The sequence below is a fragment of the Tamandua tetradactyla genome, chromosome 20 (genome assembly GCF_023851605.1).
Source record: "Tamandua tetradactyla isolate mTamTet1 chromosome 20, mTamTet1.pri, whole genome shotgun sequence".
In the NCBI taxonomy this organism is placed as follows: domain Eukaryota; kingdom Metazoa; phylum Chordata; class Mammalia; order Pilosa; family Myrmecophagidae; genus Tamandua; species Tamandua tetradactyla.
The window spans coordinates 27,862,548-27,890,210 of record NC_135346.1 but is presented as its reverse complement, the minus strand read 5'-3'; the positions used below and the strand labels follow the sequence as shown (position 1 = coordinate 27,890,210).

General features: G+C 36.9%; 1 protein-coding gene across 2 annotated transcripts in view; it reads right to left on the bottom strand.

Annotated features, from left to right (window-relative positions):
* The window catches only part of STK32A (serine/threonine kinase 32A), a 139,643-nt gene that overhangs the window by 91,938 nt on the left and 20,042 nt on the right, over positions 1-27,663 (bottom strand). For both annotated transcript variants that reach the window (XM_077137348.1, XM_077137347.1), the window contains exons 3-4: positions 13,704-13,759; positions 12,541-12,692 (exon numbers count right to left, since the gene is read on the bottom strand). In XM_077137348.1, coding sequence (XP_076993463.1) covers positions 12,541-12,692; positions 13,704-13,759 — 208 coding nt within the window. The remainder of the gene's footprint in view (positions 1-12,540; positions 12,693-13,703; positions 13,760-27,663) is intronic.

Below are 27,663 nucleotides of genomic sequence, written 5' to 3'. Positions count from 1 at the left end.
CTGAAGACCAGTTTTCTGAGTGGGGCCAGGTCTGTGTAGGCCGGTAAGACTGAATTTTAATTTAGATTGTTCTTCTACCTCTACTGCTCCTGTATCACACCAAAGTTACCTACCATCCCTAAGACACTCACACGCTTCTGTGCACACCTGCGCTCACATGTCACACACAGCTTGTAGTACTTAGTCCCTTCAAGCACCGCTTCTCACAGTTCATATACTCAGGCACCATTTAATTAATGTCAGTGTCTCACACTTGATGATCACTTTGGGCAGATGAGGGGCTCCGTCTGCCTCTGCGGACTCCCATGCCACTGCAGTACTGGTCTGTTTTTGTAACGAGGGTTTTCAGAGTTGGCAAATAAAAATACATGCTGTTCAGTCGATTTGAAATTTGGAAAAACAATAATTTTTAGTAAAAATGTCCCGTACAATATTTGGGACATAGGCCAAAAAAAAAAAAGTAGTTCAACTGAAGTTTAAATAACTATGCATCCTTCATTTTATCTGGTAACCTTAATTATATCTACTTCTTGACAGTAAGTAAATCATACCTGAATAAAAACTGAATGGAGCCAGTGCATGATCAAAAACAAAACCAAATGCACACACTTACTGGAAATTGCATACCAAGGTGTTAGAAGTGATTGTTTCAAGGTAGTGAGATTATTGAAGCATTTTCACTATTGTGTTTCTGTGCAGCAAGCAAACATTTTCAAATAAATATGTATATATGTATAGGTATATATCTATACCATACTCCTAGTGTTTTTTATTAGAAAAGTTGTAGGTTTACAAAACAATCATGCATAAAGCACAGGATTCCCATACAGCATCCTATTAACACCGTGCATTGGTGTGGTACACTGTTATAATTAATGAAAGGACATTTACGTAACTACTCTTAACGACAGTCTGTAATTTACAATGGGGTTCGTGGTTTGTGGTGCGCACTTCCATGGATTTAATTTTTTTAATTCTATTAACATATCATTTAAAACTCCCCCCCTTTAGCCACATTCAAATATGTCAGTTTTGTTCACTATGTTCATAATATTGTGTTCCCAACACCATGATCAATTACCAGAACTCTTCCATTATCCCAAATATAAACCCTGTACCTTTTAAGCCTTACCCTTATATTCCCTACCCTTACCCTTTCCTCTGGTGACCTTAATTCTAGATTCTGACTATCAGTTTGTTTATTCTAATTATTTCAAATCAGTGAGATATGACAATACTTGTCCTATTGTGTCTGTATTATTCCACTCAGCATGATACCTTCATGTTTCATCCATGTTGTCGCATGTATCAGAACTCCATTCCTTTTCATGGCCGAATAATAGTCCGTTATATGTACAGCCACACTTTGTTTATCCATTCATCCATTGATGACCACTTGGATTGCTTCCATCTTTTGGCAACTATGAAGAATGCTGCTATGAGAATTGATGTGCAGATATCTGTTCTAGTCCCTGCTTTCCATTCTCTGGGTGTATACCTAGAAGTGGGATTGCTCAGTCACATGGGAATTCTATACTTAACTTTCTGAGGAACTAAACTGTTTTTTTCATGGTGGTTGTAACATTTTACATTCCCATGAGCAATGAATGAATGTTCCTATTTTTCCAAATCTTCCCAAATACTTGTGATAATCTAGTTTTATGTGTTTGTTTTTATAGTTGTGAATTAGTATCTCATTGTGTCTTATGATGGCTTATGATGATAAGCACCTTTTCATATTCTTTTAGCCATTTCTACATCTTTTTGGAGAAATATCTATTCAACTCTCTTGTTCATTTTTAAAATCCATTAAATTATCTTTGGCTTATAGGATTTCTTTATATATTCTGGATAGTAATCCCTTACCAGATGTGGTAAGAAATACTTAAAAGCAGAAAGCAAATACTTTTTAGCATTCTATATGGTGCTATTTTACTTCATAATGATAAAGTTCTTTGATGCACAAAGGCTTTTAATTTTTATGAGGTCCCATTTATTCCTGCCCTGGCCCCCCCACCTTTCATTCTTTTTCTATGTGAATATCCTGTTATTGCGGTACCATTCGTTGATTTTTTTTTTGGGGGGGGGGGGTGCTGTGCATATGCCAGGATGCTGTGAATATTTGAATACAAGTTTTATATAGACAAATATTTGGTTTTATTTTGGTTAAATATCAAGAAGTGAAATGGCTGGATTATATGAAAGGTACATGTTTAACCTTTTAAGAAACTGCCAAATTGTTTCCAAAGTGGTCATTGTTTTATATTCCCAGCAATATGAGAATTCTAGTTCCTCCATATCTTTACCACCTTTGGTAAATCTTACTGATTTTTAGCCGTTCTGATAGGTATATAATAGCACCTATTTATTCACGTCCCTCTTATGACTCGTGATGTTGAGCATCTTTTTATGTGCTTATGTTTCATTCCTTTATCTTCCTTGATGATGTATCTCTTCAAATCTTTTGCTTACTTTTTTTAAACTACATTTTTTATTGAAATATCAGTCAGTTGTGAAATCATCATACTCAATCTTGGATCATTTTCATTATTCCAAAAAGAAAACTAACAAACATCAAAAAAAACACAAACAAAACACCCCACATCCATTATGTCCCCCTATTTTTGATCCCTATTATTGGTTTGGTACTGTTCATGAAAGAGTATTAAGATATTATTAAATATAGTTAGTAGCATGCAATAGGCACTTTTTTCCTATGTTCCCCTCTCTTATTAACTCTTTGTACAAGTGTCAAACATTGGTTCATGAAAGAACTTATTTATATCTCTAGTGTTAAACATACACATCTACCACAAGGTTAGCTAAGCTTCAGCTTTCCTTCTGGCGACATATATGACTATAAACAACCCCTTTCCACCCAATTCACCTAAAATTCAGCACTATTACTTACAATCCCAATAACAAACGACCCTCACCTCTATCCATTTCAAAACATTTAAGTTCAATCTCATTAAAAGTTCTGTACAAGTTAGGCAATCATTCCCCATTCTCTAGCCTTATTTTATCTCTTGGTACCCTGTATTATAAGTTTTATATCTATGAATGTACATTTTCTAGTTAGTTCATATTAGTGAAATCATACAATATTTTACCTTTTGTGTCTGACTTATTTTATCCCATCATTAGGTCCTCAGAGTTCATCCATATTGTTGCATGTTTCAGGACTTCATTCCTTATTCTGGGTTCAGCAGGGATGGTACTATGCCCCCCATTTCATTTCTGACTTTTTGTTGTTGTTATTTGTAGACTCTGTCAGTCTAGCTAAAGGTTTGCCAATTTAACTGCTCTTTTCAAAGTGCCAACTTTTGTTTCTGTTGATTCTCTATTGTTCTGCTCTTTTTCTAGTTCTTTCAGTTTTGAAATTATGTCTCTGATTTAAAAGTCTTTCTTCTCTTTTCAATGTAATTACTTAATGTAATCATTTAGAGCTATAAAATTCCTTTTCAGCACTGTCTTTGCTGTATCCTAGAAATTTCGGTATGTTGTATTTTCATTTTCACTTGCTTCATGAAATTTCCTAATTTCCCTTTTAGTTTTCTCTTAAACACATTGGTTGGTGAGAACAGTGTTTAATTTCCACATACTTGGCAAATCTTCCATTTCTTCTTCTCACTGATTTCCTGCTTCATTCTGCTGTGCTGAGTGGGTACATTGTATGGCTTCAATATATTTTTTAAATTTACTTCTTTTGTGGCCTCAGGTATGGTCCTTCTTTGAGAATGATCCTGGTGTACTCAAGAAAAATGCATATCCTATTGTTGGGTGAAGCGTTCTATTTATGTCTGTTAGGTCTAGTTGGTTTAGAATATTGTTCAAGATTTATATTTCCTTATTCTCCTATTTGGATATTTTATTCATTAAGTGGTATACCAGAGTTTTCCATTAATGTAGTAATATCAGCTTCTCCCTTCATATGTGTCAATATCTGCTTCCTAAATTTTGGGGCTCGGCTGTTAGGAGCATATGTTTCTGTTACATTTTGTTGAAATGATCCCTTCATCAGTATATAACAGCCATCTTTTTCCTTTATAACTGTATAGACTTAAAATCTATTTCATTGGATATTAGTATAGGTACCCCAACTTTCTTTTGATTACTATTTGCATGGTTTATATATCTTTTTTTTAAGCATCCTTTCATTTTTAACCTACTTATGCTTTGAATTTAAGGTGATTCTCTTGTAAACAGCATATAGTCAGATCATGTTTTCTTCTTTTAAATCCATTCTGCTAAACACTGCATTTTGACCAGATAGTTTAATCTATTTATATTTAAAATCATTACTGATAGTGCAGGACTTTCTTCTGCCACTTTGCTGTTTAGTCTTTGTAAGTCTTCAATCTTTTTTTGTCCCTCAATTCTTCTTTTAATGCCTACTTTCATATTTGATTTTTTTCTTGTATTATTACCATATTGAGCCCCTTCTCATTTCTATTTGGATATATTTTTCATATTTTCCTTGTGGTTACCCTGAAGTTAAATTTAATATCCCAAATATATAATAATCACATTTGATTTGATAGCAACTTGACTTAGGTAGAAAACATATAACCCTCTGTTCCCCAGCCATCTTTTTGTGCTTATTATCTTGGTGTATATGACCAAAACAATAAACTTATCATTACTTTTTATGATTTGCAATGTTAGCACCTCGAAGTAAAAAGAGTTTTATACTAAATATGAGTTAATAATGCTGGCATTTATAATTGCTGAAATGTTACCTTTTCTTTTTTTTCATGGGCAGACCTTGGATAAAACCCAGGTCTCCAGCATGGCAGGCAAGAAATCTGCTGTGAGCCATGACTGCACCACCCAGTCTTTTATTTCTTTATGCTGCTTTGAACCACTGTCTACTATCTCTTTCTGTGAGTCTGAAGAATTCCCTGTAGTGTTGCTTTCAGGGCAGGTTTAATGGTGATGAACGTCCTTAGCTTCTGTTTATCTGGGAATGTTTTAATCTCCCCCTCCTTCCCACCCCACCCCCCCTCCATAAAGAAAGTTTCCCCAGATATAAAATTCTTGGTTGGGGGAAAAATTTCTTGGTTGGCAATTCTTTTCTCTCAGCACTTCAAGTATTTAAATCCAGAGCCTCCTTGCCTCCATTGTTTCTGATGAGAAACTGGCAGTCTAATTGGAGCTCCCTCGTACACAACATGCTTTTTCTCTTGCAGCTTTCAGAGCTCTTCCCTTGTCCTTTGCATTTGACAGTTTTATCAATATGTGACAGGATGCATTTCTCTGCAAGTTTATCCTGTCTGGTGTTCTCTGGACACTTTGGATGTGCATAGTCATGTCTTTTGCTAAGATTAGGAAGTTTTCTGCCATTTTCTAAGTATTTTTTCTGCACCTTTTGTTCTCTTCTGGAACCACGACAATGCATGTATTGTTACACATAACGGTGTCCCACAGGTCTCTTAGCCTAGTTTCCCTTCTTCAAATTCTTTGTTCCCCTCAGCCTGAGTCATTGCAATTGTTTTGTCTTAGAGTTCACTGATTCTTTTCCTGTCAGCTCCAATCTGCTGCTGAAACCATCCTGGGAAGTTTTCATTGCAGTTGTTGTGGCCTTCAATTCTACTAGTTCTGTTTGGCTCCTTCTTAAAATTTGAATCTCTTCAGTAAAATTCTCATGTTACCCATTCATTGTCTTCTTGATATCTTTAATTCTTTCTATTTTCTGTCATCTCCTTGAGCATGTTGATTATCTTCTAAAGTGTCTGTCTAATATGTCCACAGTCCAGTCTTCACTGGTATTTTCTGGATTTTTTCATCTTCCTTTGGATGGGCCATCATTTCCTATTTCTTGCACACTGTACATTTTAGTATTTTTAAAGTGTTAACTCTAGGACTTATTCCCTGCTTCTTAAATTTTTATCTAGCTTGAGATATGACAAGATTTTCTTGAGTTGCTGGAGCCAAGCAAACCTAGATGCCCCCCCCCCCCAAAAAAAAATATGCACACACAAAAACCACCTTTCAGTGTCTTTGCAAATTGACCTTGATTTGGTTGGTGTTCTCTATCAGATTTCAGTCCTATCAAGAAAGATAGTTTAAGGGACATGCCAAGGGCAGGGTCCTCCCTGTGTTTTCTGGGCCTGTGTCTTGTTTGTGTTTGTTGGTGCCCTTAGACTTCCCGGTATTGAGAGGGGTTGGAATGTCTCCTCTAATTGCCAGGAAATAGACCTTCTCTCTCTCCTGGGTGTTCTACTGCAGAACTTAAAATCAGGTAAACCTTTGCCCCAGGCTGTCTGCCTCCATTATTTCTTACAGTGCTTTGTCTCAAGCTGCTTTTGCCTGGAGGGCAAATTCTGGGAGAGGGTGCATGCAGGAGAGGAATTTCCAAGTCTGTCTTTTGTGGCCAGAGACCCACAAAGGGAGACCCAGCCAGCATCAAACTGCTCTGAAGAGGGGATGATGGAGGACTGGGAGGGGTGCCAGAATCCTTTTCTGTGGCTCTCCAAAGCTGTCCTTTCTTGACCTGCCCAGCAAATGCAGCCCTTCAGCTGTGCTATGCAGCAGCTCTGAGGAAGTTTAGCATTTTAAGTCTGCTCCATTGCTTTTGTCCAGGGTGGGTTGGATTGGTGACCTTCCTCAGAGATGGGCCCCCAGTGATCCGAAGTTTTCATCAAAAGCTGTGATTAGTGATGGATACGTGCTCACTCTGGATCTTAGAAGTGGATTTTTAGGGTCTTCTCTGGCATCAGTGAATTGTGCCAGAGGCTGGACTCCACAGTGCCTGCCGCATGAGTGGGGGTGGGCACCAGTGACTCCTGCCCAGAGAGAACAGTTTATTGGTGTTTACTGTGATTTACCACCCACTTCTTCCCTCATCCCTGGATGCTGTACAGTGATCCAATGGGCTTTGGAGTTGGAAAATAGTTGATTTAGTAGTTCATGTATATTTAGGAGTTCTTGTGGAAGGACTGATTTCTGGAGTTTCTTACTCCATCTTCCCACGATTCTCCATACACAATATCTTAAGCAGGTTTTATGTTTTTTTTTTGATTGTTTGTTGGTTGGTTTTTTTTTTTTTGTCCCAAACCTGCTTAAGAAAATTTTTTCCCCTCTAACAACTGGGATGTTTTTGAACAGCAGTCACATCCCCACAAGTTAGGGGCACTGTGCTCATGGATGAAGCTACATAGTACATCTTCAGTAAAATAGAGTACACAAAGGAGAGAGGAATTAAAGAAGTATTGCCGTTATTAACCATACAATCTGAAGTTTAGGATGTAAAGGTATATCTAATAGTTAACCTTGGAAACTAAAATCTTGATTAAGTTGAATACAGCATATTGGTGTCTTTCTTTTTTTTTTTTTCCCCTTGATTTGCAAAATGAAGATGAAAAACAAAAGCCAAACAAGAGGCATACACTCTTGTAGAGAATTGAAGACACCTCTCCCTACACACGACATACCAGGGTGCCCTGAGGGTGAAGCGCCCCTGAAAATTCTCTGGTGTCTGCTCTGGAGTGCCAGTGCTGGGGAAGTTCAGCATGCGGCCCCTTAATGGAGCAGGGAAGAAAGAGAACTAACACTTGTGTAAGACTCTTAACTAAGGTTAGGGTACCGAGCATAGCCCTTGATCTCATATCATAAGAACAAGCTTATTTTATAACTACAACTTAGCATGATAAAGTGAACTACTTAATTGCTACACCAGAAACATTGCAGTATGCCATTAACTTGTGGGATGATTCACTGTGTCTGTTTACTAAGGGAGAAAGCATTTGATGGAAGAAAGCCAGGTGTTCTGAAGATTTTTATCTCAAGGTTTGAAAGACAGGAGGTTTTCTGTTTCACTTTTAGGAATGCCCCCTCTCAGGTTCCAGTTTGAATGTAGACCTAGAATCTCAGGGTGGGTGGGTCTCTCCATTCCCCATCAACGTTAATGGTGCCCAGGGTTCTGCTTTGAGATACGGTTTGAGATCCAAAAGAGAGGTGAAGACTACATCTACATACTGTTAGCCCCAGGTCAGCCTGCACGGAGACCAGAGTATCCTTTCAAAGGATACCAAATTAGAAAATAGCACCCCAGAAGCACTCTGCACTCTCCGGCCAGCTTAAAGCCTTTGTATACATAGTGATGAGAGATAATCATGAATGAAAGGATAAGTGCTAAGTATGACCTTAAGAAGGGTTCGTGTTCATTCTATGAAGCCAACATCACCCTCATACCAAAACCAGGCAAAGATATTACAAAAAAAGAAAACCACAGGCCAATCTCTCTAATGAATATAGATGCAAAAATCCTCAATAAAATTCTAGCAAATCGCATCCAACAACACATTAAAAGAATTATACATCATGACCAAGTAGGATTCATCCCAGGTATGCAAGGATGGTTCAACATAAGAAAATCAATCAATGTAATACACCATATCAACAAATCTAAGCAGAAAAATCACATGATCATCTCAATTGATGCAGAGAAGGCATTTGACAAGATTCAACATCCTTTCCTGTTGAAAACACTTCAAAGGATAGGAATACAAGGGAACTTCCTTAAAATGATAGAGGGAATATATGAAAAACCCACAGCTAATATCATCCTCAATGGGGAAAAATTGAAAACTTTCCCCTTAAGATCAGGAACAAGACAAGGATGTCCACTATCACCACTATTATTCAACATTGTGTTGGAGGTTCTAGCCAGAGCAATTAGACAAGAAAAAGAAATACAAGGCATCAAAATTGGAAAGAAAGAAGTAAAACTATCACTGTTTGCAGACGATATGATACTATACGTCGAAAACCCGGAAAAATCCACAACAAAACTACTAGAGCTAATAAATGAGTACAGCAAAGTAGCAGGTTACAAGATCAACATTCAAAAATCTGTAGCTTTTCTGTACACTAGCAATGAACAAGCGGAGGGGGAAATCAAGAAACGAATCCCATTTACAATTGCAACAAAAAGAATAAAATACCTAGGAATAAATTTAACTAAAGAGACAAAAAACTTATATAAAGAAAACTACAAAAAACTGTTCAAAGAAATCACAGAAGACCTAAATAGATGGAAGGGCATACCGTGTTCATGGATTGGAAGACTAAATATAGTTAAGATGTCAATCCTACCTAAATTGATTTACAGATTCAATGCAATACCAATCAAAATCCCAACAACTTATTTTTCAGAAATAGAAAAACCAATAAGCAAATTTATCTGGAAGGGCAGGGTGCCCCGAATTGCTAAAAACATCTTGAGGAAAAAAAACAAAGCTGGAGGTCTCGCGCTGCCTGACTTTAAGGCATATTATGAAGCCACAGTGGTCAAAACAGCATGGTATTGGCATAAAGATAGATATATCGACCAATGGAATCGAATAGAGTGCTCAGATATAGACCCTCTCATCTATGGACCTTTGATCTTTGATAAGGCAGTCAAGCCAACTCACCTGGGACAGAACAGTCTCTTCAATAAATGGTGCCTAGAGAACTGGATATCCATATGCAAAAGAATGAAAGAGGACCCGTATCTCACACCCTATACAAAAGTTAACTCAAAATGGATGAAAGATCTAAACATTAGGTCTAAGACCATAAAACAGTTAGAGGAAAATGTAGGGAGATATCTTATGAATCTTACAATTGGAGATGGTTTTATGGACCTTAAACCTAAAGCAAGAGCACTGAAGAAGGAAATAAATGGGAGCTCCTCAAAATTAAACACTTTTGTGCATCAAAGAACTTCATCAAGAAAGTAGAAAGACAGCCTATACAATGGGAGACAATATTTGGAAATGACATATCAGATAAAGGTCTAGTATCCAGAATTTATAAAGAGATTGTTCAACTCAACAACAAAAAGACAGCCAACCCAATTACAAAATGGGAAAAAGACTTGAACAGACACCTATCAGCAGAGGAAATACAAATGGCCAAAAGGCACATGAAGAGATGCTCAATGTCCCTGGCCATTAGAGAAATGCAAATCAAAACCACAATGAGATATCATCTCACACCCACCAGAATGGCCATTATCAACAAAACAGAAAATGACAAGTGCTGGAGAGAATGCGGAGAAAGAGGCACACTTATCCACTGTTGGTGGGAATGTCAAATGGTGCAACCACTGTGGAAGGCAGTTTGGCGGTTCCTCAAAAAGCTGAATATAGAATTGCCATACGACCCAGCAATACCATTGCTGGGAATCTACTCAAAGGACTTAAGGGCAAAGACACAAACGGACATTTGCACACCAATGTTTATAGCAGCGTTATTTACAATTGCAAAGAGATGGAAACAGCCAAAATCTCCGTCAACAGAAGAGTGGCTAAACAAACTGGTATATACATACGATGGAATATTATGCAGCTTTAAGACAGGATAAACTTATGAAGCATGTAATAACATGGATGGACCTAGAGAACATTATGCTGAGTGAGTCTAGCCAAAAACTAAAGGACAAATACTGTATGGTCCCACTGATGTGAACAGACATTCGAGAATAAATTTGGAATATGTCATTGGTAACAGAGTCCAGCAGGAGGTAGAAACAGGGTAAGATGATGGGCAATTGGAGCTGAAGGGATACAGACTGTGCAACAGGACTAGATACAAAAACTCAAAAATGGACAGCACAATAATACCTAATTGTAAAGTAATCATGTTAAAACACTGAATGAAGCTGCATCTGAGCTATAGGTTTTTGTTTTGTTTTGTTTTTACTATTATTACTTTTATTTTTTTCTCTATATTAACATTCTATATCTTTTTCGGTTGTGTTGCTAGTTCTTCTAAACCGATGCAAATGTACTAAGAAACGATGATCATGCATCTATGTGATGATGTTAAGAATTACTGATTGCATATGTAGAATGGTATGATTTCTAAATGTTGGGTTAATTTCATTTTTTCCGTTAATTAAAAAAAAAAGAGAAGAGGTAATTGGAGCTGAAGGGATACAGACTGTGCAACAGGGCTGGATATAAAAACTCAGAAATGGACAGCACAATACTACCTAATTGTAATCCAATTATGTTAAAACATTGAATGAAGCTGCATGTGAGGTATAGGTTTTTTTTTCTCTCTATTATCGTTTTAATTCTTATTCTGTTGCCTTTATTTCTTTTTCTAAATCGATGCAAATGTACTAAGAAATGATGAATATGCAACTATGTGATGATATTAAGAATTACTGATTGTAAATGTAGAATGGAATGATTTCTAAATGTTTTGTTAATTTTTTTTTTAATTAATAAAAAAAAAGGGTTCGTGGCCTTTAAAAGAAGGATATTATTTGGTTGAGTTTTTAAAAACGAAAATGTGACTTTAACAAAGGGAGGCTATGAAGTGATAGCACCTTGTCATTTTCAATGTGAAGATGGGGTGAGGGAAGAGGCAATTTGACTACTAAGAAGGAAAAAGAGTGAGCTGCCTCCATTTTAATCCTCTAAATGACAATCTTTTGAATAGGCCCCTCTAAAGTACTGATTAAATTATACTGCGCCTGAGCTGAAATTAGGCACTTCCATGTCCAAGTTGTGTATAGACTATCATAAGACCTACTTCTAAGTCACACAGAGCCGTCTTCTCAACTGTGGCACAGAGGGTTTGAGTGAATTGTATATTAAGTGAACTGTGTTAATTAAAGATGGATAGAGACAGGTTTTCTGCACTGATTCTTCCAGAGGGATGTCCCTAAACACACAGTGAGATCTCAATTATTTTTTCATTAGCATTCTCTGAATATAAAGACATTATTGTTTTTCCTATGCTACTAAGAATTACTTGGTATGCATATTTAAACAGGTCACACTGAATTAGCTTTAAGAACAGGCTCTCAACATAATGGCTGCATTAAAATGTAGCACAAATGGAGGAAAAATAAAGACCTCCATGCACAAGAAGTGCCTCATGCATAGTGAGGTAAGAGATAATGCAAGCTTCTTCACCATTTTTTAAGCTTGGGTTATGGTAATAGTTTTCAGAGCAGGTCAGTCATTTACTGACATTTACATTTAATGTCTAACCACTGACATGTATGCTACAGCCCTGTTAAAACCCACCTGATGAGAAAGGAGACACCTACTTTTCCAATTCACAGGTATGTGGCTACAAAGACATCAGTGCGTGTGTGCGCGCGCGCACCTGTTTTATGGAGAAACTGCTTTGTGCAAGTTCAAATGATCACCTGCTTGTCAGCCAGTGAAGCCACACTTTGCACCCACAATTCACGGGGGAAATATTTGAGCAATAAGACTTGTATGTGTTCATTCCTTGTGAGCCCACTTAATTGTGATGCCTTAAAAAAACAAAACAAAACAAAAACCTGAGTCCAAAGCAAAGGGGATGAGGGAAGGGGGATTGTGATAACTGCATCAAAAAATATTTATTGGTGACAATATAATTTCTGTTTTATCATGAAGCCAAAGAAACTGAGGAGTATAAAAACCCTTGAGGTAGAACCTAGAGAGTTTGTAAAGGATCATTTAGAAATAGAGATTCATTTAAAAAACAGTATTTGGGGGTGAAGATGGGTGTGTCATTACTCTGAGGTCCAATAAAACCACTTACCACAAATTAACCAGGAAAGGATGCTCGAGACCCTGCATGATCTGGAGTTCCTTGAAGACGTTTCTCACTTCATTGCGCTCCACGCACTTCTGTTTGTTCATGTACTTCATGGCATACATCTTCTTGGTATCACTCTTCTGTACAATGCAGACCTATCGGTGCAAACTAGAGTGAGAACATGCTTGGGAGAGACAGGGCGTTATGATGAGCAAGTAAGGCTTGTTCCTGAGTTGTGACTTGGCTGCCTTGTTACTTGTAACTTCTCTGATGTTAGAGTTGCCACTTGGCCCTGATTTAGGACTAAAATTTTCATTTTATTTCAGTCCCTTGTAACAGATCAATTTTTGAATTGAATCTTGGCTTTCTCCAAAAAGTTTGCCTGTTTTTTTTTCTTTTTAAACCTCATTTTGGAGAAAAGCTGGCTCCTTTTCAGGAATCTTCCAATAAATGTGATATCTTCAGCTGTGCTTTGAGTGACTGAAATGGGTATGGCGATACTGTCTAGCAAAACAATACTGTGTATAGGATTTCTTGACCACTACAGATTACATAAAGCAAAAAGGACCTTAGATACTGGAAAAAGAGTAAATATGATATTCGCATGTCTTGAATTCTAGTGACTTGTTACCTGACAGAGAGAACAGAGGACTTTAAGATGCGATTCTTCAATACTATTATTCCCACTTAAAAGATGTCCCCACTGAGAAATTAATAATGGGGCTTTGAAACTAGAAGACTAAAATCAGAGTGCGTATATATAATTTTTATGGTAAGTTTCTGAGGATAAAAACATGATGCAGTTGGGAAAAGGGAATGCATCAGGTGGCTTCTTTCCCACATTAACTCTTATGTTGAGATGGTAACTATTACTAAAGGTACATCTGGTACAATTTGAAATGATTCTGAGAGCTTCCTCTCTTGAGAGCAAGACTCTACTCTCTACCCTAAAGAGTAAACAGATTAGACTTCAGTGAAATATCCTGAGCATAGTATTATGTGTAGCACCTGTCAGTTTCCTCAAATTGGTGACACTTACAAAAATCCATCATAACATCTTCTCTGAATTCTTTCCTACTGGTCCCTGTAACTAAGTTATCTAAACATTCTCAGAACCCTGTTCCATAAGATGTAACTCGGAGGTTTTCGATCATTTTGGTTCTTACCTTCCCAAAACTGCCTTTACCAATGGCTCGCAAAATTTCAAAGTGGTCAAAGTTGACTGTAAAACAAAAAAGAACATGAGGGATGATTAATTGTTCTTTAGTAGCTGATAAATGTTGGGCTAAACAGGAGTATATTAAAACCAATTCATTCAATGACTATTTATTGAACACCTATTGTGTACCATTCATAGTGTAAGGGAAAATACAATTAAAAACCCTGCTTATGGAGCTATAGTCTAGTCTAATCTATACTTGTATAGATGGTCCAAAAATAAATAGGAAAGCAAAACTTCTGATTGAGAGGTTGTGGGCTTTCACAGCATAGAGCAGGGGGTTAGACACAGGATAAGATCAGCATCTCTGAACACAGGACAAACATATAATGATGTGGTCCTAGGTACCAAAGTCTCTACTGAGGTTCTGCACTGCAAAATTATTCCTTCTGCCTGTTTTCTCATTTCAGGCACTATTTTAATGTTAAATAATTTGCATTTACCCATGTAGAAAACGATTATAACAATAAGTTCACAGAATAAGCTCATCTCCAGAACACAAATATCTAACAGATTAGGATGTAAACATCTATAGGTGTCCTCTGAATGGTGGGTTAAATTGAATAAATCTTTCACATCTGCTATTTTATAACTTCAGTTCCCCGAAATCAGTAGCAGAAGATATAATTTATATGTAGCATGGTCTCGGAAGTCAATGCTCATGAAATGTTTCATGATGACAAGAACAAAGTATAGATTCCCCCTGACGGGTGACATTCTTTGGTTTCTTACCGTGATGAGCTACAGAAACTGTTTCACTTTGCTTCAGTGTTCTTGAAATGAGGGTTTTTAAGAGCAAATTCAGAAAATATTGTGAATCGCTAGAAGGTATCACTTTTTTCTTCCAAGAGGCCTATTTTGTCACTTTTCTGGGTTGATCAGATTAGTTCTCTCCTGAAGGAGAGAGAGGTGGGTGGTAATTCACCTCTTGAGGGCTTTCCCAGCTTTCTGAGGCTTAAGATATTTGCAGAATTTAACTTAATCATTTCTTCCTCTTCTGAACCCCCAAGTCACTTAATTTCCTGCACAAAGTACATTTGGTCATGTGAGACAGTACATATATTACTGATATTGTTATAATTTGGACTCAAAATACTGATATTACAGGATAGAACTTAAACTCTCTGAACCTCCACTTTCTCATCTGTAAAAATGAGACTGACTGTCCTAGATTAGAAAACACCTTTTTCCCCATAAGTGCCAAAAAGTTATTTTTACTTAGATATGATTCATCTTCCAAAGCTCATCTTTATTTCATCCACTAGGTCGTATATGCTATGAGGACAGATTATAAGTCACTTTGCTCACCGTGGGTTCCCTGGTACCTTAGTTCCTGGCTTGAGATCACTGAAGACAAAACTCTGTACTTCTCACAGACCCCAGCACAGTGATTTACACGTGGTTGGTTCTCCGCAAATAAACTGAACTCTAAGCCATAAGGACACTCGGGAACAACTGCTCCTTAAAAACATGCAGAAAGAGAGGTACCCATGCTGCCATCTCTTAGAACAAAGACATATGGGCAGTATGAGTATTTGAATAATATGAGAAAGTGTTTTTCATACAGAGTCAATTGGGCTATGAAGTAAATTTAGTGGTTATGAGAAGCATTAAAAACATAAATGAAAAAGACAGAAAATATGAGAAAACCTCAAATATAATAAGAGTAGTATTGCCTCTGAAACTATAATTTTGATTTTCTTTGTGTGTATAAAAATGTGTGAGGTCATGATGTAACTTTTGTATATATATTTTTTACTATGACTTCTGGTCAAATAATTTGAGAAACTCCTGTAAGATCTCTGGTTAGTTCTTCATTTTCTAGTATTCACTAAGAGACCAATGTTGTTTTTAGCAATCTAATGCCAAAGTTATTTTCAAATTCAATTTGCTTCCTAAGAGGATTTTTAAGATAATTACACAATATCAAATCACGGTATGAGTTCCACGGCCAAGCCGCAAATCTACAACTATCTTCTCCATTTACATAAACCAATTACTGCATTTCATACTGAAATGACCAAAGCAAGGCTCTCTTTGCTTATCACATGAGTCTAAATTATGTCTTACATCCCTAGATTACAGGGATGTGTGTGTCTTTCTGACAAAATTTATTTGCAAGTCCAAGATTTTATCTTCAGCAAATCCAATAAACTGTAATTTCTCCTATATCAGCCTAGACCAGAATGCTGCAATGATGCTTTTGACTCTCCAAGCCTACAAACAGGGATCTAGGAAGTACAAAGTCCCATTGCGATATTAATCTATTTCATGAACCATGTCTCTGTAAACCATTTGAAGCTTTAATGGAAAAGGATTAGATGCCATGTTGCTGTTAAGTTTCTACCAGCAGAACTGCCTAACTTAGTGTGACCTTCTAGATGTCAGGGCCCATAAAAATGATAGTTCAAAAGTATTAGGGGTAATACATTTTATTTACGCCTTTATTTCTAATCAAAACATCGACTCCAGTCCAGAACTTCCCTACATAAAGTCACTTAAATGTAAATAATATAACCTAGTGAGAAACCCAATGCTGGATCAAAAGTGACTGGTAGAGAAACTCTTATTTAATCCTACAGTCCATTCTTAAAGTCTAGCACCAGCATTGCTAGCTAGGGGGAAGGCTAACTTGAAAATGTCACCAAGCCTAATAAATTCAGACTAAATGAGGGAATAAAGAAGTCAGAATTGTGGATTATTTTTGCCTACAAAAATACAATTGTAGTTAATGCATTTGAATTTAATTGTAAGGTAATAGATAGAAGTGAAGGTGGTTCACTAGTGGTATATTACCATATTGAAGGTGAACATGATTGAAAGGAGTTGTACAGACTCATGTGTCCCAACGATTAACACTACAAATATAAATAAGTTCTTGCATGAACTGCAAAGGTATGAAGCTTGTACAAAGAGTATATAAGTTCAGGGTATAGGGGGAAACTGCTATTGCATGCTACGGGCTGTGATTAACAGGAAAACAATACTACAGCATTACCAGTGGTACATAATGGGGGAAGAGACAAGAGTTAGAGGAAGGTTTGAATTTTCTATTCGGTGAGGGTGTGTTTATTGGTTATCTTTCTTTGCGGAATGATGAAACTATCTAAAATTGAGTGTTGATGGAGCGTTGACTTTGAATGTTGTAAATGAAGGTGGCTTTAAGACAGATGAATTGACTGAGAAGTAGATTGGCGAATGATGGTGTGTACATATGATCAAATGTTGTGCTGCTACAAAAAGGAACAAAGTCATGAGTCATGCAATGATGTGCATGAACCTGTGGGATATTTGGTGAGGCAAAATAAGCCAGAAACAAAAGAGCAAATATTGTATGATCTCATTTAGAAAACATTTATAAAAAAACAAACTGGGGCCTAGACTGTAAGCTCTTATAGCAGTCAGATTTAGCCCAGAGTAATAGTTTTTATTTCCGGATTTTGAGAGGCTTTTTCTCTCTACACATGCAGATATACAGATACAGCAGATACATAATAACCCGGTATTTATAGATAAGAATGAAGCCAATCAGGTCAGAATTAAGGTAATTCAGAATATAAGGGTAAGGAAGACATTGTCTGTATTTTAGAACATCACCTACTCTTTGAGACCAAAGGGAGAAAGGTTTATTTTGTCCAGAACCTAAATTTCCTGTAGCACGTGCTCTAACTCAACCTGTCCGGATAGCTCATTTGAATAATCCAAACACAGGGAATCCAGAATACAAATGAGAGCCTTTAATGCTGCATAGCTTCATGTAATGCCTGGATACATCCCAGAATATATTATGTAGATAATCTAAAATATTGGCAAAGTCTCTTGAGGGATGGGAGAATAAATATGGAAGTATTAAACTTTACCATCAGGGAAACCTGGATACTGGGTCAAATGTTAGGGACACCCAAATCAATAGGTCAAGCCTTTGATCTTGTCTGGTCAGTGTCTCCTCAGTGAGCCTTGGGTTAGGGGAGGTCAATTCATGTTTAAAAACTTTTTTTCCCCACTTTAAAACTTTCAAGTTCAAATAAGCAGTACAAAAAATATGTAATTAAAATAGTCCCCTTTGCTTTCCAAATTTTCAGTTCCATTCTCACAAGGCAACCACTGTTAAATACTTGTGAATCCTTTAAGAGATTTTCAACATACAGGTTTTTTTTTTTTTTTAACTCATGGTCTGGGAATCGAACCCCAGTCTCCTGTATGAAAAGTGGGCATTCTAACACTGAACCACCCATGCACATCAGGTATTTATTTTTGATGGTAATAGGAATATGCTATTTTTCCTATAGGAACATATTTTAAATCCTTTCTACATAACTATATTGTCTCTGGCCATTCATGCCATCACATATAAATCTAATTCTTTTAAATGGCTCTTTTACACTTCATTGTATGAATTTATCTAAAATATTTAATCTGTTGATGGACTTTCACAGATTTTGATAATAGCAGTAAATTAAACCAATACTACTACAAACATCCTTGATGAGCCTTTGTATACCCGTTCGTAGCCTAACCTTATAGTAGTGTAGCTACTGGGTCAATGGGGTTGTGGATTTTCTAATTAGGGATTGTGGAGTTTCTAATTCAGTAGCTATTGCCACTAGCACTCGAGAGATGTTATACCAAGTTTCCTTCATACCAGCAAGTGCAAGAATGAATTTTCCCTTCCTTTTTAATAGCATATGAACCATTTTTGATCTGATAAGTGAAAAAAGGATCGCACTATTGACTTTAATTATGAATGGAGCTCTAACTTCATATTTGTTGAACGAACTGCCTATTCATGACTTTTAACTGGTTTTCACAAGTGAACAGTCTTTTTGCTTTGCAAGTGCACTTAGCATGTGTCGTAAACTATCAAACATGTCTAAGAGATATTTTCTAGGTTGTCAATTTAGCTTTTGAAATAAAGAGATGTTTTTAACTTCATTTTATGTAGTCAAATGTATCAGTCTTTTCCTTTTCTTTCTGGATTTTTTTGCCTTTCTTGGGCATTGTTCACTTCAAGAGTGTGGGGCATTTACTTATGTTTTAGATCAATAGCTTTCAACACACGGATTTTTGCTGCTGCTGCTTTAGTTTCACAAACCTTTTCTAGGATAAATATGTTGTATCCAAGATACGCAGAAAAATATTTCCAAGTTATTGTCAAGGATCCCCACTACTGCTTAAACTGAAAGTTAAAATAATAACTTCCTTGTATTGAGAATGTGAAAGTGATTGTTAATAAGTGAATGCTTTTAAAGTGTTTTGGGAGAATAGCCTCTTAAAGTGGGTCCTCCATATCTTGCTTATGCTGATAATTTCTTAACAAAGACTTGAATTATACAGTACAATGGTAAATTCCAATGCTATTTGGCCTTAGTTGATACTCGGACCATACTGGTTTAGTTCTCTAAATTCAAGAGTCCCAAAACATAAATTCCTCAGAGCAAATACCTAAAATAAGTTATGCCTGCCTTTTGTGTGTGTTAGATTGATGTACACGTTTGGTGCTTAAACTTGACATTGCTCAAGGGTGTGGTTCACTAAAGGCAGAGTTAACTACTGGAAACTGTAGTTGCTTAGCTAGCCCCATGTCTCCCTCTACCCTCCAGTCCACAAGAACTATATGTATTTATATATTTTATTCATTTCAGCCAAACAGGATAGATACTAAGTGGAATGAATGTGCTCACAGAACTCAGTCTATGCCCACCACCACCAACAAACACTTCATGATTGCTTACTCAGTAGCAGCCAGGCATGGTGCTAGGTGCTGGGGCCTGAGAAAGCCAAGGGTGTCTGCTCGGTTGGGACTCGGTCTACTTGGACAGTAAAATAATTAAAAATAGCTAGCATTTAACATTTATGTAAGGAAAGTCAGGCATTACTTTAAGCTTGTCACATTATATCAACTAACTTTCCATCAACTCTATGAGGTAGTATTTCCATTACTGCCATATTTTTTTTTAGATAAACTGTAGCCCAGAGAAATTGAGTAATTTCCCAAAGGCAGAGTAGGTAAGTGGTAGAGGAGTGGAGTCCCAGTCAGATGTTTCCTTCTGTCTCCCTTGAGCACTAATAATCGTGCACAAGAACGAGGAGAAGCAGCACGGGGTAGGATAAGACCTGGGGCAGACAAATTCTCCAATGTCCAGTGGTCTGAGTCCCCTTTCCTTATACATGGCTTTCCTTTCCCGTGGAGCCTCTCTCACAATCCCCAGTCTAACCACCTGCAGTCGTCTGTCCTTAACCTCAGGTCACTCGTCATCTCTTTCACCCAGATCCTTGGTCTGGGAGAGGGACTGTAACTCAAGCAGCCAGTCTATACCCACATGCTGGGTTTTTTTAGTCTGGAAATACATGTTTCCTCTCTGTTGTGGATTCATTCTTTCAGCAGTCTGAAAATGAATGTAAAACCTGGAGGGTTAAGCACCCCGAACTTAATTTTTATCTTATTTTATTTTGCTGTGGTTATATATCTTTGGAATCCAAACTTTCACATTTCTGGAAATAGATGAGTACACATAAATTAAAAAGTAGACAAATCGAGGATTAGTTTGTATAATGTAGAAAAGAGGTACAATGGACCGCCACGGGAGAGAATGTTGTGACACGACAGTTTTGTTTCTTGGTTTTTAGTGACAATCGAATGCTTCTATGAAAGATAAAAATGATCCTGGTCAGAGTTGGTTAAATTCCAGTTCTATCACCTACGAGACAAATGAAAAGAAGAAACTTACCTGAACATTCTGAATTTCAAATTCTTACCATACAGTTATTTTCATATAAAACTAATACACTTTTGGTACAAAAAATTACAGAGAAGCAGAGACACCTACCTAAAGATAACCACAATTAACATTGTCATCTATTTTTCAGTCTCTTAAAAGTTTTCAGTCATCTTAAAGGTTTGATTTGTGTCAAAGTTATGTACATAACTAAACCCATACTTATATTTAAAAGGTATGTTATTTAACAATAAAATAAAAACAGTTCTGTGCTCCACTTGCATCACCATCTAATCTCTCCCAGCCAAGAAGCAGCTACTTCTACTTAATTTATTTTTTATTAGAGAAATTGTTGGCTTACGCAAAAAACAGGCAGAAAATGGTTCTAGCATATCTCCTACTGCACTCATGCAGTCTTTCCTATTAAAACGCTTTAAATTAGCGTGGTACAATTGTTACGATTGAAAAATATCGTATCATTAACTATAGTCCATAGTTTATATTAAGGTTCTGTGTATTGTACAGTCCTATGGTTTCTTATAAAATTTTTATTCTAGTAACATTTACAAACAAAGTTCTCCTTTTAACCATATTCAAATAAATATTTCAGTGGTGTAGTAACATTGACAATGTTGCACTACCATCACCGATATCCACTGCCAAACTTTTTTGTCACCCCAAACAGAAACTCTGTACCAATGAAGCATTAACTACCCATTGTCTCCCACCATCCCAGCCCCTGGTAAACTGTAATTTAATTTCTGCATTTATGAATTTGCGCATGCTAATTATTTTCATATCAGTGATATAAAATGTGTCCTTTTGTGTCTATTTCCATTCAACATGATTTCAAGGTTCATCTGTGGTCATATATATCAGAACTTCACTCTGTTCTCTGGCTGAGTAATATTCCACTATATGTATGTATCACATTATGCTTATTCATTCATTCCTGGGCACTTGATCGGTTCCATCTGTTGACAATTGTGAATAATGCCACGATAAACACAGTGTACAAATACATGTGAGTCTTTGATTGAAATTCTTTGGGGTATATACCTAGAAGTGCAGTTGCCAGATAATATGGTAATTCTATACTTAACTTTCAGAGAACTGCCAGATGGTTTTACATTCTTAACAACAAGACGGAGTGTTGCTATGTTCCTACCTATTCCCCCAAACTTGTAACTTCCTGCGTTTTGAATGGCAGTTATTTTAGTGGGTGGGATATGCTGTCTCATTGGTTTTGGTTGGCATTTCCATAATGGCTAATGACGTTGATGTTGAGGAGTCTGTATAACATTATATGCTGGTCACTCTATATCTTCTTTGGAGAAATGTTTCTTCTAGTGTTTGCCCCATTTTTAATTGGGTTTGCTTTTTGCTGCATTTCAGATTTCTTTGCATGATTTGGATATCAAAGTCTTATTGGATATGTCCTTTCCAAATATTTCCTCCTACTTTGCAGGTTTTTCTACTTTCATGATATAGTTCTCTACGTGAAAGTTTAATTTTGATGAGGCCCCATTTATATATATTTCATTTGTTTATGCTTTGGGTATGAAGACTAAGAAACCATTGCATAACACAAGGTCCTGAAGATGCTTCTACATGTCTTCTGCGAGTTTTTAGTTTTGACTCTTATGTTAATGTCTTTGATGCATTTTGAGTTGATTTTTGTGTATGCTGTGAGGTAAGGGTCTACCTCTCATTCTTTTGCAAATGAAGATACAGTTTTCTAAGCACCATTTGCTGAGAATATTATTTCCCAATTGAGTAGTCTTTGACCCATTGTTAAAAATCAGTTGGCCATAAATGTGAGGGTTCATATCTGAGCTCTCCATTTTACTCCATTACTCTATATGCCTGTCCTTATGCCAGCACTATATCGTTTTGCGTACTGTAGCTTTGTATTATGCTTTAAAATCGGGAGGTGTGAGTTTTCCTCCTTCTGCAAGATGGTTATGACCATTTGGGGTCTTTTACCTTTCCATATAAAAGCCATACTGGCTTTTCCACATCTCCAAAGAAGACTGTTGTAATTTTGATTGAGGTTGTATTGAATTTCACAGCTGAATAATATTCCATCACATGTAAATATCATGTTTTATTGATCCATTCATTGGATGGGCACTTAGGTTTCTTCCTTCTTTTGGCAACTGTGAATAATGCCTCTATGAACATCAGTATGAAAATATCTGCTTGAGACCTGTTTTCAATTCTTTGGGGGGCATATACTTAGAAATAGGATTGCCAGATTATATGGTACTTCAATACTTAACTTTCTGAGGAACCACCAAACTCTTTTCCTCAGTACATGTACCTATTTACATCTCCACCAGTAATGAATGAGTGTTTCTATTTCTCCACATTCTCTTGAACACTTGTAACTTCTTGATATAAATATATGTATTTAGTTGTAGCTATTCTAGTGGGTGTGAAATGGTATCTCATTGTGATTTTCATTTACATTTCTCTAATGGCTAATGACACCAGGCATCTTTTCATGTGTTTTTTGGCCATTTGTATACTTCTTTGGAGAAATGTCTACTCAAGTCTTTGGTGCATTTTCTTAATTGGGTGTTAGTCTTTTTGTTGAGTCTAGTTTTTTTTTTTCTCATTTGTCTCCACTCAAATCAATATTTCTTTTTTTCTGAGTTTAGTTTGCTCTTTTGCTAAGTCCTTGTATTAGTTTTTTTAAAGCTGTCAGAATGCAATATTCCAGAAATGGAATGGCTATTAAAAAGGGAATTTATTAAGTTGTAAGTCGACACTTTTAAGGCTATAAAAGTGTCCAAACTAAGGTATCCAGGGAAATATATACCTGGATTCAAGAAAGGCCAGTAGGTCCAGTACACAGACATCAGCTGGGAAGGCATGTGGTTGGCCTCTGCCAGGGGCCTTTGGCTTCTGTTTCAAATAGCTCCCCTGGGGGCCTTCATTTTCTGGATCTCCATATATCTGGGTCTTGCGTTTGCTCTGTCAGCTTGGTCATTTTCTGAGGTTTCTCCAAAATGTTTCCCCTTTTAAATATTCCAGTAACCTAATCCAGACCCACCTTAAATAGGCAGAGTCACATTTCCATCTAATCAAAAGGTCTCAGCCACAGTTAGGTTTGTCACATCTCTGTGGAAACAATCCAACCAAATGGTTTCCACCCTAAATAATATCTCTGACCCCGCAAGATTGGATCAGGATTAAAATGAGGCACAATCCTCCAGTTTGAGGTTACATCTGAGACTTGAGATCTTTCTTTTTTTTTTTTAACATAAGCATTGAATTTCCCCCACCACACTGCCTTTCCTGCATACCATACATTTTGGTGGTTTGTGCATTCATTTCCATTTACCTTATGTTTCCTAATTTTTCTTTTGATTTTTGCCTAAGATCCATTGTTCATAAAAGGACAAATATTGTATGGTCTCACTTACTTGAAATAATTAGTATAAGCAAACTCAGAGTTGAAATCTAGAATATAAGTTACCAGGGAACGGGATGGGTGGGAATAGAAAATGGGGAAATTAAGGCTTAAAATATACGTTTCCTACTTGGAACAAGGGAAATCTTTTGGTAATGGATGGTGGTGATGGTAGCACAGCACTGGGAACGTAATTATGCATTTCAATATACAACTGAAATATATGTTGGAATGTGGTTAAAAGGGGAAATTTTAGATTGTATATATGGTAACAGAATAAAAACTTAAGTCTAATGAGTTATATGACACTGTGAACTCTAAGTTAACAGTTAGCTATAGATCACAGTTTTGCAATTACAAAAATGTGTTAGCATCAATTATAACACGTTCCACACCAGCACAAGATATTAATAATAGGGAGGTATAAGAGAATCCTGTATTTTATGTATGATTAGTCTATAAACCCACAATTTCTCTAATAAAGGGGAAAAAGTGTGTTAATTTCCACATAATTGTGAATTTTCTAAACTCTATTATTGATTTCTAGCTTCATTCCACTGTGGTTGGAGAATGTACATTACATGACTTTGATATTTTTAAACTTAGAGACTTGCTTTTATGATCTAACATTTGGGCTATCATGTAGAACAACTCAGATGCACTAGAAAGAATGTGTGTTCTGTCACTGTTGTGTGAAATATTCTACATATGTCTGTTATTTCTAGTTGGCTTATAGAACCATTGGAGTTTATTTTCTTACTGACTTTGTGTAGATGTTCTTTCCATTGTCGAAAGTGGCATATTGAATTTTTATACTATTAATGTAGAACCATTCATTTCTCCCTTCGAGTATGTCAATACTTGTTCCATATATTTTGGAGCTTTGCCTGTAGGTGTTTCAGTCTAGGGAGTAGTGATTAGGATACTGAGTTAGAAAAACCTCTGATATTATATATGTATGCCTTCCCTTTTGGGTTGGCCAAAAATTTCAGAAAAACTCTATCCTTTTTGTCTAAAAGGTGAAGGCCAGACTGCCAGGGTTAACAGAGCCAAGTGAGAGCAAGGCTTGGGGCCTGAACTTCTGGTATGCATTCCTGTTTTCTGTAAGGGATCCTTTGCCCTCATCCATATTTCCCTCCTGTGCAGAAGATAAACTACAATGTGGGGTACACAGCAAATAGCTGCATGGGTTTTTTGCTCTTCTGCTTTTTTGTTGTTGCTGTTTCTGCTGTTGTTTAACCAGGATGGTTAAAAAGATACGACCAGTTTTTAAACAGGCATTCAGGTAATCTTCCTTGTTTTAGATCTCCTCCCTCACCTCTGTTTCTAGATACACCTGACTTTGCCAGTCGTTGAACTGTCAAGGATTCTGGGACATGAGGCTGCTTGTCTCCTTCTTTCCCCAGTGGTAGTTTAGGACTGAGTTATCTTGAACCTATTTGTCTTTCTGCCTTCCTGTCTCTGCAGTGGTGCTAGTGAAGTCCTTTCTATTTTCTACTCCCTTTAGGGTTATGCTTTAAAATAAACCCTTGTACGTCCTATTAGTGTGATTTTTTTTTTTCTGGAGGGAATGGAAGTGTAGGAATATTTTCCATTCACAATCTTTTTCTGGAAGGCTTCTGTTTTTTTCCATTTATAAACTGTACATAATGATACCACAGTGACTTTGGTCAGAATTAAATGAGATAATATGGGTTAAACATGTCTTTAGCTATTTTTGTTCTTAAAAGAGGGAACTTAACAGATACAGCTATCTCTGTCATTTACAGACTTCGTGACCTTGGCTAGTTTTCTTAACCATTTTTAGACTGTTATTCTCATCCTATTGAAATAATAGCTTTCCTAATTATATCTCAGGATTATTTTAAGAGTCAAATTAAGAGGATGAGCAAACACTGTGCAAATGTAAAGCATTCTCCTTGAGCTTTGGAGGCAGGCAGAAGTAGGGGGAGCTCTACCTCTAGTTGTATGAACTTGGAAAGGTTTCCTAGCCTTGCCAAGCCTCAGTTGTCTGAGTAGTTGTCTGAGAATCCAGTTACCAATAAGCATAAAATGAAATTATCTGAGATGAGTACCACATTTTGAGAAGCAGTCATATAAGCACTGGCCTTTCTTATTCTACCTGGAAGATACCTTTTGATCCTTCTCTCTGATTCAGTTGGAAGTTTTCAAGATTGAAGACTCCTATAAACCTTCCACCCCAAGAGATACATGCATTTTGAAATATGACCACTTTCTTCAGTTTAATTTTTTTGAGGTGAGGGGTGGACTCCTTTCATGAACCCATGGACCCTCAAAAAATGGAGAGGGAAAAAAAGATAGCAAATATAAAAATTAACCATTGCAGTGAATTTGCAGGTTTCCTAAGAATCTTATTTTTGGGTCCCATGTTAAGAAGATCTGCTCTTAGTGAAAGATGCTCAATTTCAAACCAGAACCCTCACATAAAATCCTAAGCATAAAATCCCTTCATGAGTTGTTCTAGTTTGCTAGCTGCCTGAATGCAATATACCAGAAATAGAATGGTTTTTAAAAAGGGGAATTTGACAAGTTGCTAGTTTACAGTTCTAAGGCCAAGAAAATGTCCCAAGTATAACAAGTCTATAGAAATGTCTAAGGCATGCAGGGAAAGATACCATGGTTCAAGAAGGCTGATGATGTTCAGGGTTTCTCTCTGGGCTGGAAGGGCACATGGCGAAGTCTGCTAGCTTTCTCTTCTGGCTTCTTGTTTCATGAGGCATCCAAGGAGGTGTTTTCCTTCTTCTCCAAAAGTTGCTGGCTGATCGACTCTCTGCTTCATGGTTCTGTGGCATTCTGAAGCTTTCTCCAAAATACTTCTTTTATAGGATTCCAGTAAACTAATCAAGACCCACTTAGAATGGGTAGAGACATGTCCTCATCTAGTCATGTTTAATACCCACAATTGAGTCACATCTGCATGGAGATAATCTATAGTACTGAATAGGGATTAGAAGAAACCGTTGCTCCCACAAGTTTGATCAGGATTAAAACATGGCTTTTCTAGGGTACATAAACCTTTCCAAACCAGCACACGAGTTCAATAATAGTCATATCTGTGAGTACTAATGAGCTCTTGGTATGTAAGGTGCTGGGTTAGGTATATTCCTTAAAATATTCCATACAATGCTCATTTGCCCCATAAATGCAGGTAGAATACTGAGGCTTGGAAAGATTGAGCAATTTACTCGAGGTCATGGAGCTGTTATGTGTCAGAGCCCCCAAATCTAAGTTCTTTACCTCTGGGTGGTAACACAACACTTCTGTCCATCTCTCAAAACACAAGCTCAAGCATATGTCTTTTTTTTTTAATGTGAAGAAATGGTAAAGGAAAAGAGAGAGACTGGCTAATCATAATCCCAATTTCATTTTCCAAGACTGATGAATAGGTGTAAGTGTTCTCCTGCTGTTCAAGAAGTAGATTTGAGAAGGTTGTTACACGGGAGAGCAGTGGCGGGATCCTTGAAGAGAAGGTCCTATAATTACTTGCTATCTCCGCCGTACCAAGGTCAGCTCTTTGAGGAGGGAAACTGAGGAAATATTTCTGCTGTGTACTATTTCTATCCCTCACTGAATCTGCTGACCAATGAAACTGCTTGTCATCACATTTTGAACAAAAATAAAATGAAATATCCTGATCGCCCCAGCACATGCCTCTTTAGGATGGATAAGCAAAAGCTCTGACATGCCCAGCCATAATGAGTAGGCTAAGGACTTGGACACGGTCCTTACTCTAGTCATTAGCTGACCACAGA